The following is a 19700-nucleotide window of genomic DNA, read 5'->3' on the forward strand; positions in this document are numbered from 1 at the left end:
CAAGCAGAGTGGACCTGTACTCCCAGCCTCATGTCGTCCGGCTCACTGGTGTCCATCCCCACACTGGCCTTCCGTGTAGGTTTGGGGTGTGTGTGTGTGTTTTAATTTCACTGGAGTACACCTGTTTTACAGATTGTCTCTGCTGTACAGCCAAGTGGATGGGCTGTGTGTTTGCATATACCCCCCTTTTTGTGGACTTCGTCCCCTTTAGGGCGCCTCAGAGCGTCGCGTGCCTGTGCCAGGGCGATAGGTCCTCGTTGGTCATCTGTCTCATACGCAGTGCCAATAGTGTGCACATGCCAGCCCCGAGCCACCCCACCCCCACCCGCTCTCGGGGCCCATGCATTTGCTCTCTTCTCTGCGTGCATCTCTGCTTCGCAAATAAGAGGCTTGGGCTCGGGGACACACTTGTGCCACCTTCGTTCTGCACCTGAGTGGAGGCTGACTCTGCCGTCAACTTACTAAACTCCAGAAGGCCTACTATCCGCACTTGCAAGTAGGGGTTTTTTTCCCTTCTGATACGTCGAAGTAGCAATCGAATCTACTACCAAGTAGAAACTTCTGGGCTTTGTAAAGAGCAATACGAAGGGATATTCGCTGCAGCATTGCTTGCGAGTTTTCCAGAATCAGGAACCAGCATTAAAACCCTATCAGCAGGCACTAATTAAATAAGTCGCGGTACATCCACAGACAACGTGACACACCAGTAAAATGGGCAGCTGGACCCAGAACGGCCTCCCGGTTAATGCACTCAAGTGGAAAAGCCTGGTGTGATGCTCTCCTATTTGTGTCTTAGAATGTAGCCGGTTTTTGGATGATTACATAAACATGCAGAAACAACCGAGCTGTTGGGACAGATATTTTTTTAAAAGTTCGTATTTTTCGCATTAAAAATGCACATAATTTTGAGAAGTTGCCGACTCTTTTCCCCCAATAAGAAGGTAGCTAGTCCCCCGCTGGACTCTGAGCCAGTGGTGATGTCCGAAGGAGGGTCCAAGATACCTTTCTTCGCTTCCAGGCTCCCTGAGGCCACAGCTTTGCGGCTGGCCGCACGTGGTTGCGATGCGGGACAGCTTGTGCAGATTTGAGAGCCCTGGTTTCCCGTCTGTTTTTCCCCCCAGTCACGGAAAGCTTGGTTTCCGTGTTGTTGAAGACACTTGGTTTCGTGGCTTGACTTGACTCCTTGAACGTGGTTTACCATTTTTTAATAGGAGAGGCTGCTGAGTGTCACCAACAGATAAGGCTTCTGGTTGTCACCAGCCCGCCTCCCCCTGTAGCCTCCCAGTGTCTGGAGGGGCGGCTGGAGACCTCCTCCTGTCTACGCCTGAGTTTGTGGGAGGCCGCGTGTCCTCAGTTCATTTTAAGGGCTGCCAAAAAAATCTCCAAAAATAAGTTGCTGTTATTTCAGTCGGGGCATCTGGACAATGAGAGGCCCCCTTCATCCTTTCCATGTATACTTCTCATTGATGTGAGTAGTTGTGTTTTAACCTGGAGTTCCACAGAGTGTGTGTGTGTGTGTGTGTTCCTTGTTGGATCACACGTTGTATAAAACAGTAGATTCCGTGTGCACGCCGTCTTGTTCATTAACAGAGCACTTAATTTAAGCCCTGCCTACGGTAAACCTGCCTGCTTGGTATTTTTATTTATTTTTTCTCTAACCTCCCCCCTTCCTCTCCTGCTGGGCCCACATTCCTAGGTCTTTGTCTCCGCCTGGTATTTTAGAAATTTTGGGAGAGGAAGGCAGTGGGTGGGGCGTTCTGGAAGCTGGGGGCAGGGAAGAGGGTGGTCACTTGCAGGGTCAGAGGTCAGGCCTGCTCCATTCAGCTGGGGCAGCCAGATTGTCGCCATGTGGGGGGGAGGGGGCGTGTCCGAGCATCTGCCCCGAAGGGCCAGCTCAGGCCCTGGAATTCCTGCCGCCAGAGGCCCGCTCCCTCCCTCCCCCCAGCCACAGTTCATGGCCTCTGCCACATTTCTTTCTGCCTGTGGCCCCTCTGAACAGCCCTCCAGTTTATTCTTTCAAAATAACCTTAAATAAGCTGGTTCAGAGAGAGTTGCACCGATGCACACCCACACACACCCTGCCTTGCTCACTGAGTCTCACAGGGTCCAAAATTGTTGGGTTTTGACCTTAGAACCTGTTAGGCGAGTGAGATGTGGAGCTTCTGAATGGAGTGATGTCCCTCCAAAGTTTTACCCTAATAGAAAGTTTATGGTATGTGATCATCGCGTTTTTTGGTTTTAGATAGTGTATTCTTGAAAAAAAAAAAAAATCAATAGTTGGCCGGGGCTCTGTGACAACCTAGAGGAGTGGGATGGGGTGGGGGTGGGAGGGAGGTTCAAGAGGGAGGGGACATATGCATACCTACAGTAGACTCATGTCGATGTATGGCAGAAACCAACACGATATTGTAAAGCAATGATCTTTCAGTTAATAAATTAAAAAATCAACAGTTGAATGAAAGCATTGCTGGGGCTCTGTTTTTACCTTCCTTTCAAAAAAAATTTTTTTCCCCCATGCCAGACAGCATATGGGACCCTAGTTCCTCCTCCAGGTATCAAACCCACGACCCCTTGCCTGCATCCCTGCTTTGGAAGCAGAAGTCTTAGCCAGTGGACCACCAGGGAAGTCCTCCCCGCTGTTCATGTCACCCGCAGCCCTGTGACCGGTAGTTAGCCTGGAACTGCAAAGCACTGGCACTTCAAAAAGCAGAGTATGTTAGAGCTACGCTGACCCCATGCGAAACACTGTCAGGTGGGGCCATGCCGCAGGACCCCCATTTGCCCATTGTCGCAGTGCTGCGGGCCTCCGCTCTCTGCCTGGGATCTCTTTTCTTCCCTCGCTGCTCGTAGGATCCTGTTTATTTGTTTATTTCTGGCTGCACTTTGTAGCACGTGGGCTCTTAGTTCCCCAACCAGGGATTGAACTCAAGCCCACTGTAGTTGAAGCTTGGAGGTCTTAACCACGAGACCACCAGAGAAGTCCCTGCAAGATCCTTTGAAACCCACCGTTTGTGGGATCTCTTTCCCCAAACCGTATCATGCATGTATACTCCAGAGTTTGCAAACTTAAAAGCCCAGAAAAATCACCTTAATGCCTTGCAGTTGAACAGCTGGCACCTGGAGGCTGGCTTCCGGCTCAGCCCAGAATTCTCTGGTTTGTGGCATTGAGTGCCCGGAGATATATAGGGTTCCTGGGAGTTCTGGAGTGGAAGGGGTTTTCTGAGGTCCCTGGTCAGACACCACGCGCTCCATACAAGGAACTGAAATCGAGACAGGTGACTGGATAGCAGGTATCCTGGCAGGCAGGTGGTAGTGCCAGGCTCAGGCTGACAGCCTAACGTTCTTCCCCACTTGGCAGGAGCCCACAGATCTAAGAAAGCAGGCAGACACCAGTCATCCACATGCGCCGCCAGCACCCCCCATCCCCCTCCCCGCCCCCCAAGATAGGTGGATCCTGAGCAGAGGTGAAGAGAAGATTGCTTAGCTGTTTGGTAAGAGGAGGGAGCCTTCTGCTGGGAGGTTTTCACACTTCACATTAGCAGGAGTGATCCCTTTATTCCCGTGACAAATGGAAGGAGCAGAGGGGAGGGATGTTGTTCAGGCCAGAGAAACGCTTTAGTAGAACTTCGTAAAAACACAGCATCCAGTAATTTCCCTACATTTATTTAGCGGTTTTTTTTTTTTTTTTTGGTTTAGATCTCAGGCTGGCTTGAGAATTTTAAATTTATCAAATAGAGAAAGATTACATCGCTAAATGGCAGGCCTTTTTCAAAAAGCAATTGGCCTTCATGGAAGCAAATGCCTCCTGGACTCGACTTCTGGAGAAGTACCCTCAACAAGTTACAAACCCGATCACATTTCCTGCCTGAGAAAGGGGGCCTAGAAAACTTGCCGGATCACAGCGATTTCTTCCAAGCAGGAATTTGATATCCTTAGTCTTTCCTTTTTCCCGTTCTTGGATCCCAGACAGAAGCAGCACCCTAATCTCTACTGGGTCACGTGCTCCTCTGAGTGGAGGCCTGTTTGTCTGACAGCCGCTTGGGGGCATCATTTCCTAATGGACTTGCTCCACCCACAGTAAATAGTGCGAGCTGACCGGGGCCCTTGCAGTGTAATAGGAACTTCCTGGATCTCAGGGCAACCCCCATCTCTTCTTCCATCTCACAATACTCTGCTTCCAGAATCTCCCGGTCCTGAGTCTTATCCCCTTGGTGATGCCTTGGCAGGTGCTTTGTGCCCTGGACCGGGTAGCCAGAACCCTGTGTGTTGGGAGCAGCCCTTGCTACCTGTGTGGCCTCTTCTCCTGGGCACTGAGTGCTGCAGATGTGAAGGCACCCCCTGCCACCAAACACACAAACTGCTTCCCTGCCTGTTGGCTGGCTTCCCCTCGCCCCCTGGTGTAACAGGCAGACTGAAGCCCTGCTCTTGTAAGCAAGCCAGCAAACATTTACAGACAGTGGTGCCGAGGGCCAGCTCTGGGGAGGGATGCGATGGGACTGGCCCCGTGCCAAGGAGCTTTTGCTGTTGAGAGTTGGGCGTTTATCAGCAGGTGGAGGCTGTGCCAAGCCATCTGCCCCTCCCAGCACTGGGGGGGCTCCAGGGCAGCACAGAGCTTGGCATAAAGCAGCTCTGTCAAGCACCGGCTGCCTCCCAGGGTCAGCTCCTGGGAACAACTTGGCGGGAAAGAGAAAGATAAGAAGCTGGCTGGCTTTACCATGAGCCTCTGGCCTTCGTTCCAGAAGCGGAAGCCCTCACCTTGCTTAAGTGCTTCTCGATGGGGAAGGTGGCAGCGGGCTGTAGTGGGTGGTGTTTGATCCTGGCCCCCCGCCTGGCTTCCCAGCCCAGTTCCATTCCCTGGAATGGCAAGAGAAACTTCATGTATTTGTTCATTCCGGCCACCCATCTCAGACCACAGAGACATACTCTTGGAACTTCCTCTGGTTAGATTAGGATTCGGAGGTCTGATGGCAGGAGGATCATTTTGTTGCTTGGTCTTCCAGGCGGCTCAGGCATGGCTGTGAATGAAGCGAGCAGAACGGGGGAAGTGGTTGGTTTTTCTCTGTGTCGGGGGCGGAGGGGAGCAGGGTGACCTCAGGGTGGACTGCGGCGCCCCCGCCTCCTGTGGGGGGTGCGTGTTTGTCGTGGGGGTCTGCGCGCAGAACGTCCCGCGCACCGCTCACGCCTGCGTCTCTCTGGCCCCCAGGTGCTGCACCTGTACTGCGACACGTGCTCCGTGCCCATTTGCCGCGAGTGCACGGTGGGCCGGCACGGCGGCCACAGCTTCGTCTACCTCCAGGAGGCGCTGCAGGACTCGCGGGCCCTCACCATCCAGCTGCTGGCCGACGCCCAGCAAGGCCGCCAGGCCATCCAGGTCAGTCCCTCCCCACCCTTCACCCGTCTCCCTGGTTCTTTCTGGCACAGAAAACCTTCCCCACCCCCCACCCCCTTTCAGATGTGTGCAGATGTTTGGGTGTGCCATGGGACAGTGACCCCGATGAGCCCACGTGATAGGCAGCGGCAGTCACGTGAGGGCGGAGGGGCAGGGTATGCAGACCTCCCAGTCTCATGAAGATGACAGTGATGTGGCTTGAGTTACTAGCCGCTCGGGGCAAGCTTCCCATCCAAGTTCCTCTCTCCTGCCTTTCCCCCACCCCCCGCCCCAGTCCAATGGACATCAGCCTGCTTCAGTCAGAACTGTAGGAAGACTGTCCTCATCTTGCTACCCAGATTGGTTTACAGGTGAGAAATAAGTGAGCATGGGAAATTTTATATAAGGTTCATAATCTCAAACTTCCCCGGGAGCTAAATAAGGTCCTGTAGGAAGGGATACGTGTAACTTTGGGACACAGGGAAGTTCGCTTACATAGATAATAATAGTGTTGCCTGATCCAGGTTGACAGGGTTTTAGGAAAATAAAAAAATCAGGTTGTTTTCCTTGTCTGGCAGGATAAGCTTGAAAGTCAAACATTACTAATCCTCAAGCAGAAATTGAATAGGAAACTGTTTAGGATGTGAATTATTTTTTAAAATAAGACTTTGGAGGGAGATGCTAAAGAATTGATCATGCTCAGGGAAGAAGGATGGTTTAGGATTTTAGTAAGTTTCTCCGCAACTGTCAACATTTCTGTACGTGATACTGAAGTAATCTTTCTGCCGAGTCAGGTTATCTGATAGCCAAGGCCCTTGACTCATGAAAGTACAACATGCTGTGAAAGATTGAGGGCAGGAAGAGAAGGGAATGGCAGAGGCTGAGATGGTTGGATGGCCTCACCCACTTGATGGACGTGGGTTTGAGCAAACTCTGGGGGATGGTGAAGGACAGGGAAGCCTGGCAGGCTGCAGTCTGTGGGGTGGCAAAGTCAGACACAGCTTAGCAACTCAGCAACAACAAATGTAATGTGAGAATTTCATAAAGGTTTTCCCTGGGGCCAACCACAGTTTGGATCAGGAATATAGTTGCTTTCCACATAAGACAGCCTTGATTCTTTACTTCCTTTTTCATCACATTTAAGTTGCCATTAATCGTATGGTACACATTTATTTTGTATACAACCAAGAAAGGAAAAAAGCCCACTGACAGTGTTAAGATGAATCATACTTTGAAAGATATTCAGTGTGCTAAAGATACAGCAGTAGTTCTCATATCTGCTGTGGTGGCCTTTATCGGTGACACTTGCTTCTCTCTTATCTTCTGACTATCAGGCCACTTTAAATACCTGTCATCAGGCCACCACCATTCTCCATGCAGACATCACTAATCGCTTTTGGCACTCTTTTCTCAGTGAAACCCAGATTGGCCTCAGACTCTCCTCGGTACTAAGTGGCCGCCACTCAACAGTCAGCGGGCACCACTGACTTCCCTGCCCAGATTGAGCTCCTCAACTTCAAGTGTTTGATTGAATCTGTTAACATTTGAAGACAGTGTTGTTTTCTCAAGTGCCATGCTTGTTGGGTGATCTTTCTTCTTTCCTCCCTCCCCCGCCCCCCTTTTCTTTCCTTCCTTCCTATTTATTTATTTTAAAAATATTTATTTTGGGTCGTGCCGGGGCTTAGTTGCGGCACACAGGATCTTTGGTTTTGGCATGTGGAATCTAGTTCCCTGACCGGGGGTCGAACCAGGCCCCCTGCATCAGGAGCACAAAGTCCCAGCTGTTGGACCACCAGGGAAGTCCCTCTTCTTTTTCTTTAAAAAAAAAAAAAATTAATGAATTTATTTTAGTTGGAGGATTGCTTTACAATACTGTGGTGGATTTTGCCATACGTCAGCATGAATCCGCCATGGTGCACACTTCTTTTTTCACTATCAAGTGTTTATTTTCCAAGCTTCCCCAGCCCTTCCACCCACTGCCATTTCCCCCAACCCATCTGCCTCTTGCGTCCTTCATAACGCTCTGCGTAGATAATGGGAACTAGTTAAGCACATCCTGGTCTGCACACCTTGGAGTGCAGTGCTTGCCTGAAAGTTGTGTAGGATTTGGAGAAGAAAGATCCATTTGGTCTCTTCATGCCGAGCTTTTATGACTTTGGGAATGGGGACGACTCAGATTACAACCAGAGCTTGGCTCCCCTTCTACCTGTCTTGGGCTTCCCTGGTGGCTCGGCTGGTAAAGAATCCGCCTGCAGTGCAGGAGACCTGGGTTCAGTCCCTGGGTCGGGAGGATCCCCTGGAGAAGGGAAAGGCTACCCACTCCAGTATTCTGGCCTGGAGAATCCCATGGACTGTATATAGTCCATGGGGTCACAAAGAGTCAGACACGACTGAGCAACTTTCACTTCACTTCAATTTTACCTGTTTGGAAAATGGAAGAAATACTTCTTACCCTAGGGTAGGAAGGCCAAACCCAAGGGGAGGAGATGCTGAAAGCAGCCTGGCTAGGAGACAGGGTAAGGTGGGGGGTGACCAGACCCTCACTGTCCATGTTGTCATGCAAGGGGTGGATGGTGGTCACTGCCCTCCGGCCAGTTCTTGCCCTGTAGGAATGTGCTCCTGTTATTTCTGTTTCTTCTGATTTTAATGGGAAATCAGTTTGGTAAGTAATGACATTAATATAAACCTAAGGCAGCTTGATGCCTTTGCTTACCATCGCGGAGGCATTTTAAAATGTTACAGACATAGGCATGGTTGGCTCAGTGATATAGACGCGGACATCAGCTCTGTGCTGATTAATACCCAGCACCTCTGGAAACAGGGCATACCCATTATTGGTGTGCCAACCCGCCCTTTCATGGTCATGCCATCTGAGGCAGGGGCTGCAGTGTTTCAAACAGCGTATCTAGAAGTGGGGGAAAGGACCTTGTTTCTTCCTTGTGACTTCCTGTTCTCAGCAGCAGCTCTTTTCCCCTCCTGGTAGCAGAAGTTGGTTCCAGTTCCCAGCTGTTGCCACTCCCAGAGTGAGCTGGGCCCTGGGGTGTCCCTCTCCACACTTCTGGGTCCCAGTAACCCCTACTTTTCTTAGTTCTCAGACACCAGGGAGTGGTAGCTGCTGACCAAAGTTACTCTGAATCCTCAGGGTGTTCTTTGCCCTAGTAGGTCTCCACTTCCTGTACAACCAAATTCCTTGCATTAAATCCTCTCTGTTTAAATGTCTAGTGAGGTTTCTCTTTTTCTGAATCAGTCCCTACTGAAAACCTGAGATGTTTTGAAAGCTAGTGACTCTGTTATATCTCTGCTCATATACACACTTACTTGATGGATCAGTCTTAACTTTTTCTCTTTGGGGTAATTTGGATACATCCATCTATTTCAGCTTGTGTGCTGCTGAATTAGTTTCCTTGGGCTGCTGTAAACCGGGTGACTTACAGCGATAGCAGTTTATTTTTTCGCAGTTCTGGACGATGTAAGTCAGAAACCAACGTATCACTAAGGCTGTGCTCCTTGTAAAGACTTGAGGGAAGAACCTTGTCTTGCTTCTTCCTGCCTTGACTTGAACCTGTATCACTTCCGGTTTCTGCCTCTGGCCACCCATGGCCCTCTGAGCCTCCCTGGTGGCTCAGGTGGTAAAGAATCTGCCCACAGAGGTGGAAACCCAAGTTCGATCCCTGGGTTGGAAAGATCCCCTGGAGAAGGCAGTGGCGACCCACTCCATTATTGCCTGCAGAATTCCATTGGCAGGAGCCTGGCGGGCTACAGTCTGGGGTTACAAAGAGTCGGGCACAACTGAGTGACTTTTCACTTTCCCCCAGCCCTGTATGGTAAGAGTCATTGGATTTAGAACTCAGGCTAGTCCACTGTGACCTCATCTTAAATAGTAACATTTGCAAAGACCTTATTTCCAAGTTAAGACATTTCCTGCAGTTTCAGGCACATCTGAATTTTTTAGCAGGACGGTGTTTAACCCACTGCAGTCATGGGTTGGTATTCTCTACTTCCAATTTCAGTGAAGGAAGTGACATCTGAGCTGAGGTTTGGAATCGTGGGGTGATTTTGGAGGTGAAAGCCATCCCAGGCCATGGATAGCCTGTGAGGCATCCAGATCAGCCAGGTACCAGCTCCTATCCACTCAGTGGGTCCTTAGGCCTCCTGGGGATGTCCACTATGTCTGGTTTGGGGGCAGCTGCATGGGGTTCCCATGCCGTTAATGTGTCTTCCAACTGAGCGTGAAGGGTGGTCTGTTAGGGGTCTCAATTATAAGTGACTGAATTAATTGTAGCTGGTTGTTGTTGTTTAGTTTCTTAAGTTGTTTGATTGTTTTTCGACCCCATGGACTATACTCCACCAGGGAATTCCCTGGCAAGAATACTAGAGTGGGTTTCCATCCCCTTCTTCCGGGGATCTTCTTGACCCAGGGATTGAACCCACGTCCCCTGCAGGTTCTGTACTGCTAAGCCACCAGGGAAGCCCTTGTCACAACTGATTAGCCGAGAGCCTGGTCCTGAAAATAAGGTTGGTCATGTATTGTTTGATTCCATTTGTCTGAAATACCCAGAATAAACAGATCTAGAGAGACAGTAGGTGTTGGATGCCGTGGGGGAGAGGGAGGGGAGGTGGCGAACCGCTGCTTCAGGGGCCTGATGCTTCCTTTTGGGTGAAGATGCTGTTCTGGAGCCAGATAGTGGTGGTGACTGCACCACGTTGCGTGTGCTGAGTGTCGCTTGTGGGATCACATCTCAAGGGAGGAGCTGCGAATAGGCCTACCTGTTTGTGTGATGTGGCTAAGTTGGGTGAAGGGAGAGGATGGTTGTGCCCCTGTTGCCGGGGCTTATCAGCTAGGCTCTGTTAATAATAGCCAGATTTGACTCCAGGCCAGGGTCTGGACCCAGCTCTTGCCATGTATTGTTCTGCATTTTTCTCACGTTCACCCCAAAGTTGGAGAAGGCCAGGAACACGTCTGAGACCTTAGAAACTGGTAGGAGGTGGAGTTGGGATCTGAAGGAACCTGGGTTTCTGAGCCCCAGGACGGCCATCCAGACTGGCTTACCCAGGGCGGGCGCCAGCCGTGGATGGCATTCCACGTCCCAGAAAGCCTGCTGTGCCAGGCACATGGTTGATGGCTCACCTGCAGCTGATTGCTGAGCCCAGGCAGGATCCAGATCCTTAAGGCTCCCTGGGTTCTTCCTGATCTGGGCCACAGCAGTCGGTTTGGAATCCCTGATTTAATACCTCAGTATCTCCAATCCTTGTGGCTTCTCAAGACACATCATGTAATATTCATGAAAACACCAGGCCTTCTGTCTGGATTAATTTTTTATGAGCAATACTACGTCTGATTAAACGGGCTGATTTACTGGGGGCTGGTGGTACAGGGTAGGGGCGTGGTGGGGGCAGGGATGGGCTCTGGCGAGCTGTGTCTGGCCACAGGTGTGGCTTCTCAGGTGGGTGCGACACCGTTCCCAGTTTGCACTTGGCGTTGCTTCTGAGCTCGGCTGTAGCCTGTGGCATGCCTCCCTCCAGGGATATGCTTGGCCTTCGGGGTTTCCCCCAGATAGGGATCCGGGCCGGAAAGCCTGTGGGAAGTCACTTGGGTGCCTGGAGTCGTATATTTCACATCTGACCCTCAGTCCCCGGTTTTGGGCTGTGACCCAGCTATAGTGGTTTCACTGTATCGGAGTTATCTCTTTAACAATCCTGACATTCACTGTGGAGGTGCCATTTCTCATACAAAGAAGCCCAGCCCTTGCCCAGCAGCTCCTTCAGTTACATATCAGACAGAATCCCTTCTTTCTCCCAACGCCTGCTCTCTTTCCAAGGATGGGGCCCACCAGGCCTGGGTGGGGGACCACAGCATTCATTTTTCAGGGCTGAGGAGAAGCAGCCGTAAGTGTTGCCTGTGGGGAATGAAGGTCTCTGTCGTGCTCTGAGATGGCTTTTGGTTTTCCAGCTGAGCATCGAGCAGGCGCAGACGGTGGCAGAGCAGGTGGAGATGAAGGCAAAGGTGGTACAGTCGGAGGTCAAAGCTGTGACTGCAAGACACAAGAAGGCGCTGGAGGAACGGGAGTGTGAGCTGCTCTGGAAGGTAACTGGGGGCGCCCCAGCCCACCCTGGGCCAGCTCGGCGGCCGCATGTCCTCTGTGAGCCACAGCAGGACAGTGAGTGTTCTGATATCATCCCCTGGACCCTGGCTCCGCCTTTCAAATAGTCTGCAGAAAGATGCTGCTTCTGCTGCTAAGTCGCTTCAGTCGTGTCCGACTCTGTGCGACCCCATAGACGGCAGCCCACCAGGCTCCCCCTGTCCCTGGGATTCTCCAAGGGTTCTCTCCTGGGGTTCTCTCAAGAACACTGGAGTGGGTTGCCATTTCTTTCTCGCAGAAAGATGCAGGCGTGTCTAGACATTGCTGGTGCCCTCCGAGCAGAAAGACTCCTTTCAGAAGTAGTCAGGTCCCTGAGATTGGATGGAGTCTTGGGTTTTCTTGACACTTTTTTTTTTTTTTTGGCATGTGGGATCTTAATTCCCCAACCAGGGATGGGAGCCGCGCCCCCTACACCACCAGGGGAGTCCCAGGAGGCTCGGGTTTTCTATTGCAGACACAACAGAAAATTCTAGGCAGAAAGAGTACAGTGGAAGCTGCCATCAGGAAAGCAGGCTGCTAGGACACATCCTTAGTGTTGGTGCCCTGGCTGGCGGGACTTCCTGACGCCTGGTGGAAAGCCAGTTTTCCGTGTGGGGGCAGTGAACGCGTGTGCCCTTTCTTCCTGTTGGAGCAGGAAGGAGCGCAGAGCCCGCTGGTGTGCTGTTTAGATAACATCAGCCGGAGAGGTGGCTTGTCCCGCCCACGTGCCCAGCAGCATTTTCTTGTCAGATCTTCCACCCTTACCCAGGAAGAAAAGGGCAGGAGCCTTGAGAGGGTCCAGTGCCTCACGCCAGGTCCACTGGAATCAGTTGCCGTCTCAGAACACACAGTGGCAACTATACAGGGGCTTCCCTGTGGCCCACTGGTTAAGACTGTGGTTCCGGTGCAAGGGGCACAGGTTCCATTCCTGGTTGGGGAACTGAGACCCCACGTGTCATTTGGCACGGCCAGAAAAAAAATCGAAAAAAGATGCCAGCAAAGACTAGGCAGACCTTATGTGAATTGTGTACTTGGGTGTGTGGTGCTTGTTGGGCTCATTGCATCTTGATTTTCTTTTTAAAATTACTTATTTGTTCCTGGTTGCACTTGATCTTCATTGCTGCTCAGGGGCTTCCTCTAGTTGTAGGCGGGAGGGGGGGAGGCGCTACTCTTCCCTGCAGTTTGGGGATTTCTCTTGTTACGCAGCACAGTCTAGGCACACGGCCTGAATTCAGTAGTTGCAGTTCGTGGGCTCTCGATCTGGGCTGAGTAGTGGTGGTGCACGGGCGTAGTTACCCCAAGGCATGTGAGATCGTCCTGGATTGGGGATTGAACCCGTGTCCCCTGCACTGACAGACAGATGCCTGTCCGCTGGGCCGCTAGGGCAGTCTGGCGGCATCTTGATTTCTGAAAGTGATCCTCGTCAGTTTCCTGTGCCCTAAAACAGCGAATTGTGCCGGCCTTTCGGAAGGCTGCGTTGGCTTCTGTGTTGCCCCTTCCTGTCTGCTTTCTGCCTGCTTGGGTCTCTCGAGGAATATGGCTCTGCTCCCTTTTGGCAGGAGAGTCCTCGGGTAGAAACGGTCCAAGAGTTCATTCACACGGTTTATTCGGGCACCTCTCTGGGCCTGCCACAGTTTTCAGACACTCTGATGTCCCCCCAGTCTGCCGGTCCTGTGCCACCCACGAATGGTAATTATAACCGAAAGGGGCCCCCTTCTTGCAACCTGAGAGCTCTGTGGTGAACTCTGCCACAAACTTGCTCTTCTGGATTTGTGGATGAAAAGGCCTTTGTGTGCGGGGGTTTCTGCAGACCTCACCTTAGTTCCCCTCCTGCTGGTGGGCCCAACTCGCATCCTCCTCCCTCGCAGGGCAGTGCTCTTTCAGGAGCACTCGAGAGCACGCGCTTTACCGTAGGAGAAGCAGATTGGGAAGCAGAGTCTCTCTTCTTCATGTTAGCAGCTTCTTGTTTACTTGCCTAAAAACTCACTCTTGGATGACCCAAAATCAGCTTGCTCATTCTGGACACACAGCCGTCCTGTTCATCTTTGCTCTCTGCTGGAGTGCCTTGCCCCAGATCCTGGGGAGGTCTGCCTTCTCCACTAATCACTAAGTTTTCTGCTCCCTCCTGCCTGGGCACCTTTGTATAACGTTTTCTTTTTGTGCATCTTGGTTATTGAAAATACTTGAGTGCTGGGTGACCCAGTTTTACGTGTCTGGATACACCTCCTTTCTTGTGGCTTACACATTTACAGCCACACAGTTGAGGGATCAGAACCGAGGCCCAGAGATATGGTCCTGAGTGACAACAGAGGATGTGGTTTCTCTTTGGTCCGCACCTTTGGGCTTCTCTGCAGGCACATCCTTCCAGAGTGGACAGATGAATGTGCAGGAATTGGGTTCAGAATCATGTTATTCACCCCGCAAGGGGAAGTCGGATGAAATCCAGCCCTTCTTCCAGTGAGCCCTTATTCTAAAATAGACACTCTGTGGCTTTCAGATCAGTTAGGCACTCAGAAGTCACGGTCCTCTATGCAGAACAATGCAGACTGGCCGGGCGGCTGGTTTGTTCTCGTCACGGAGCAAAACACTTAGAGGAATCTCAAGTTATTTCATGTGAAAGAATGGAGAAATGGCTGCTTCATCAGTCAAACAAAAATCCCATGTTCCCTAATAGTGTGGTTTGGGACCCTCAGAAACAGGACAGAAGCCATGTTTTTACATACTACAGCATTTTAGGGTTAGAGGCCCCTTTGGAGGTAATCCAGGCCAGCATTTGCCAACAAAGGTCGTGTCTCCAGATCTGGGGTGTGGGGCTTCTTAGGCTCCCCGTTGAAAATTTCTAAAACCTGTGAACAGAGAAAACAGTGAAGATGGGGGACACAGGGGGATTAGTTTGTACTCTGGAATTAGATGCTCACCAAATCCTTCTTTATACTCCCTCCACACACAAGTGTTGTCCCGCTGATTGTGTGTGTGTGTATGTTGAGAAAGAGAGAGAAATAACCTTCAAGAGACTAAGTCAGACCTTCCTTGTGAGTCTCCATCACACTGTGTCTACCCTCTAACCCCTAGCACTGTCTGAGTTAGTCTTTCTGTCTTTCATTGCTTGCTTAGTATCTGTCTTTTCAGATTATAAGCACAGTGGGGTGAGGCGTGTGTTTTCTGTTGGCCACGTGTATCTCTAGCGCCTGGTGCAGCGGAGGTGCTCAGGAAACGTCTACTTCTGTCACATGGCTGTTGTTAACTTTTATTTAATATTTTAAAGGCTTTCCTGATAGCTCGGTTGGTAAAGAATCTGCCTGCGGTGCGGGAGACCTGGCTTCGATCCCTGGGTTGGGAAGATCCCCTGGAGAAGGGAAAGGCTGCCCACTCCAGTATTCTAGCCTGGAGAATTCCCCGGACTGTATAGTCCACAGGGTCGCAACGAGTCAGACACGACTGAGCAACTCTCACTTCAGATTTTTTAAAAAATATTTTGTTTATTCGGCTGCACTGGTCTTCATTAGAGCACATGGGATCTTGAGCTGTGGCATGTGAACTCTTGGGTGCAGCATGTGTAATCCAGTTCCCTGACTAGGAATTGAACCTGGGCCTTCTGCACTGGGAGTCTTAGCCACTGGCCACCAGAGGGAAGTCCCTAATTTCTAGCTCAGAGAAAAGTTACAGGGATAATAAAAGAACGCCATGTATGCTTGATCCCGATTCACCCGTGATTTACATCTTGTTCTGTTTTCATCAGTGTGTGTCTGTATGTGTGCAAGTGTGCGTGTGCACGTGCGCGTGTGTACGTGAGTGTGCGTGTGTGCGCGCGCGTGCGTGCACGAGCTGCGTGCACATGCCTGCAGTTTGAGAGTAAGTTGGAATGTTGGCAACTCGGCACCTTTACAAACTAAATGTTTGCTTCCTCTGAGCAAGGACATCCTCTTAATCAAAACCAGGAAGTTGAGTCTTGATATGACACTGGTTTCAAACCTTGAGTCTAGTCTACAGTCACATTTCAGCAGTAGTAGGTTTTTGTTGCTGGTGTTTTTCAGCCACACCACCAGGCATGTGGGATCTTAGTTCCCTGACCAGGGGGCGCAGAGTCGTAACCACTGGACCGCCAGCAAAGGCCCACTCCCTCAGAGCAGCATTTTCTCAGTCCAGGATTAGTCACTGCGTTTAGCCATCAGGTCTCTGTAGTCATCGCCTGTGACCAGGGAAAGTTCCCCCGCCTTCCTCTGTCTGCATTTTGCTATGCTGGGGGCGTGGAGACCAGTCATTTCTGCAGCCCCGCAGTCTGAGGCTTCCCTCGGTGTGTGAGTGTGTCAGCCGATGAGTTGCTTTCTGTCTGTCTTCTAAGCCTCTGTGTCCTCTCTCTGGCTCTCACCTTTCCCTCCAGGTAGAGAAGATCCGCCAGGTGAAGGCCAAGTCACTGTACCTGCAGGTGGAGAAGCTGCGGCAGAACCTGAACAAGCTGGAGAGCACCATCAGCGCCGTCCAGCAGGTCCTGGAGGAGGGCCGGGCGCTGGACATCCTGCTGGCCCGGGACCGCATGCTGGCCCAGGCACAGGAGCTCAAGGCCGTGCGCAGCCTCCTTCAGCCCCAGGAGGACGACCGGGTCATGTTCACACCCCCCGACCAGGCGCTGTATCTCGCCATCAAGTCCTTCGGCTTCGTCAGCAGCGGGGCCTTCGCGCCGCTCACCAAGGCCACGGGCGATGGCCTCAAGCGGGCCCTGCAGGGAAAGGTGGCCTCCTTCACCGTCATCGGCTATGACCACGACGGGGAGCCACGGCTGTCGGGGGGTGACCTCATGTCGGCCGTGGTCCTGGGCCCCGACGGCAACCTGTTTGGCGCGGAGGTGAGCGACCAGCAGAACGGGACTTACGTGGTGAGCTACCGGCCGCAGCTGGAGGGGGAGCACCTGGTGTCCGTCACCCTCTGCAACCAGCACATCGAGAACAGCCCCTTCAAGGTGCTGGTCAAGTCTGGCCGCAGCTATGTGGGCATTGGGCTGCCCGGCCTGAGCTTCGGCAGCGAGGGCGACAGCGACGGCAAGCTCTGCCGCCCGTGGGGCGTGAGCGTGGACAAGGAGGGCTACATCGTGGTGGCCGACCGCAGCAACAACCGCATCCAGGTGTTCAAGCCGTGCGGCACGTTCCACCACAAGTTCGGCACCCTGGGCTCCCGGCCGGGGCAGTTTGACCGGCCTGCCGGGGTGGCGTGCGATGCCTCCCGCAGGATCGTGGTGGCCGACAAGGACAATCATCGCATCCAGGTCTTCACCTTCGAGGGCCAGTTCCTCCTCAAGTTCGGGGAGAAGGGCACCAAGAACGGGCAGTTCAACTACCCCTGGGACGTGGCGGTGAATTCCGAGGGCAAGATCTTGGTCTCAGACACGCGGAACCACCGCGTCCAGCTGTTCGGGCCCGACGGGGTCTTCCTGAATAAGTACGGCTTCGAGGGGGCTCTCTGGAAACACTTTGACTCCCCGCGGGGTGTGGCTTTCAACCACGAGGGCCACTTGGTGGTCACCGACTTCAACAACCACCGGCTCCTGGTCATCCACCCGGACTGCCAGTCGGCCCGCTTCCTGGGCTCCGAGGGCACGGGCAACGGGCAGTTCCTGCGGCCGCAGGGCGTGGCTGTGGACCAGGAGGGGCGCATCATCGTGGCCGACTCCAGGAACCACCGGGTGCAGATGTTCGAGCCCAACGGCAGCTTCCTGTGCAAGTTCGGCGCCCAGGGCAGTGGCTTCGGGCAGATGGACCGGCCCTCCGGCATAGCGGTCACGCCGGACGGGATGATCGTCGTGGTGGACTTCGGCAACAATCGAATCCTCATCTTCTAATCACGTTTCCTGGGCTTCCGTGTTTGGGGTGCGCGTATCCATCTGTCCTCTCTGTCTCTTTCCCCCACTTTTGAATTTCAAAGAAGAAACTGTCTCAGGGAAAAAAAAAAAAAATTTTTTTTTTTTTTTTTGCTTTTGTTTGAAAGACAACAAGAAAAGTACAACATTGCTTACGTCCTACCTCATCTTTATTTTTTTACAGATGAATGTACTTATCTTTTCTGCAGGGATTGAGCCTGTGAAGTGATATCTCTATCTACCTCAGAAACCTTTGACATTTCCTTCTCCGACAGGCCCTCTGCCTCCTCCCACACTCGCTCAGTGGGGGTTTCCCTCCCCCCTCCATGGGGTGTGACACGCACAAGCCTAGCATCTCTGTGGCTGGTGGGGGGGCACTGGATGTGTGCGGTGGGGTGCGTTCTGTAGATTGAGCCAAGGAAACATGAGAAAACTACTAAGTGAAAAGAAAAAAAAAAACTATAAAACTTGGGAAAATAGGATTTAAGATTCTTAATTGTAGAGTATTTGTGTTCTTAAGAATACTGTGTTTATGGGGTTAGGTTGTGTTGTGTGATCTTGGTCTTTATGGGAAAAATCTTTTTTTTTTTCTTTTTTTTCCTTTTTTTTTTTAATGCTGCAACAGAGAACTTTCCTGTGTTCTCCCTGTATACCTCAGTGTGTTTCTCATCCTGATCACCATCATGTTTTCTTAACTCCTAGAAGATGTCGCTGTGGCTTGCTAGCCGAGAAAAGCTGACCATTCCTCTTTTAGGGTGTGCAGTCTTTATTTCTTCTGAGGGAGGGGGTGTGTGTATGTGTGTGTGTGAGAGAGTACAACCACCTTACACCAAAACAGCAAAACCACCTCCCAAAGAACTTTCTTCTTACACTTTGGTTTCTGATAAATAGATGTAGTTCAGGCTTTTTGCTTAGAAGTATTCTCAGAAGTTAAGTGATTTTTCATTTGCTGTTGGTTATAAAGAATACGTTTGAAGAAAGAAGAAAAGTCACCTCCTTCTCAAAATGAGGATTTTCAGGCATGGACTGGAGCGTGGACATGAGTGGGTGGCGTGCACGTGCTGAGTCGGTCAGCAGAGAGCGTGAGACACAGGCGAGGGACCCCCAGACTGCGGTTGATTGTGGTTCTCTGAACACTAGGTGTTTCTCCTCCTAGGAGGCAAAGGAATCAACTTTTGTTTTAAAAGCACAATTTTTTCCTGCTTTGGAAGTTCAGGGAGATGGGATGTTTGCAAGTCAAGTAGGAACAGCCCACTCCCACACCCTCTTCTCAGCTCACCTTCACAGAGCAGTCTGCTCCTGAGCCACGGGGTGTGGTTCATTTTCCCCGCAAAGGCCTTTGAATGTAAAGGGTTTGTAAGCCAAAATCGCCCCAACCTGAACAACGTGTAGGACAGAATACCTCTAGTTCAACCAAAGAAGGAAGATTTAGGAAGCCAGTCTCCCCAGCTGCAGAACCATCAGATGGCATCTGTTGCTTTACAGGGTGAGTTTGTCAGGAGCTGGACTGGGGTGCAGAGCCTTGCGCTTCTGAGCCTTGGCCATCTTGGAAATACTGAACAACTGAGAACCGAATTCCAGAGGGGCACCAGAGAGAGAGGTGCGCCTGGATGGCAATGTTGAATAGGATCTGTCCCCTAACAGATCAGTGTCTGACCCTGTATTGAAGAGAAATTCCTCTCGCAGTATGGCTAGGGTTTTTAACGAACAGAATAAACTAACAAAGGGAACAACTCTTGTTGTTCCCAAAGAAAAGGAGATGATGGGAACTAGTGTAGCCAGCCAATCAAATTGCTTTTCCCATCCAGCTTTTGGGGATATTCACCATGTTGCGGTCCCCCCTCTCTTCCCATTGCTTTAGCTCTGGGGTTTCTAAGTGACCAAGATGGGGAAAACCTCGTTCCATAAAGGAGAATTAGATGCAGTGAAAGATCCCCAAACTGGAAAGCAGCTTCAAACTGCTGTCACCCAGATGCAGTGTTGCTGGGTAGGGAGGTGTCAGGAGACTTTGTTCAGTAAAAGCGTCTCTTCTTTGATTGAAGAATTTAATAGTGATTCCCTAATAGTGAATTCCCCTCTTAATTCCTATTCAGTTCTCTTTTATGTTGTCCCTAACTTCTGAGTTCTTTGACTGGTAAAGAGCACATGTAATTAAGCATTTCTTTTTATTTATTTTGAAATAACTTGGTGCTGATCCTCCTCCTCAGTCCTCCTGCTCCCCCAAATAATCACCAAAGACAACTGATTTTAAATGCTTAATTTTTTTTTTTTTTTTTTTAGCTGGTGGGGTGTGGATCTTGAAATATCTTTCAGATGTTCTCTGAAACTCAGGTTGTGATTATGGTTAGTCTGAGTTGTTTGA

At 51.2% G+C, this 19700-nt stretch overlaps 1 protein-coding gene across 1 annotated transcript in view; it reads left to right on the plus strand.

Annotated features, from left to right (window-relative positions):
* Window positions 1-17802, plus strand: part of TRIM71 (tripartite motif containing 71) — a 61938-nt gene extending 44136 nt beyond the window's left edge. The window contains exons 2-4 of the mRNA XM_018066746.1: window positions 5204-5371; window positions 11319-11453; window positions 15869-17802. Of these exons, the coding sequence (XP_017922235.1) occupies window positions 5204-5371; window positions 11319-11453; window positions 15869-17320 (1755 nt within the window). The 3' untranslated portion in view covers window positions 17321-17802. The remainder of the gene's footprint in view (window positions 1-5203; window positions 5372-11318; window positions 11454-15868) is intronic.

This window comes from Capra hircus, chromosome 22 (assembly GCF_001704415.2).
Source record: "Capra hircus breed San Clemente chromosome 22, ASM170441v1, whole genome shotgun sequence".
Taxonomy (NCBI): domain Eukaryota; kingdom Metazoa; phylum Chordata; class Mammalia; order Artiodactyla; family Bovidae; genus Capra; species Capra hircus.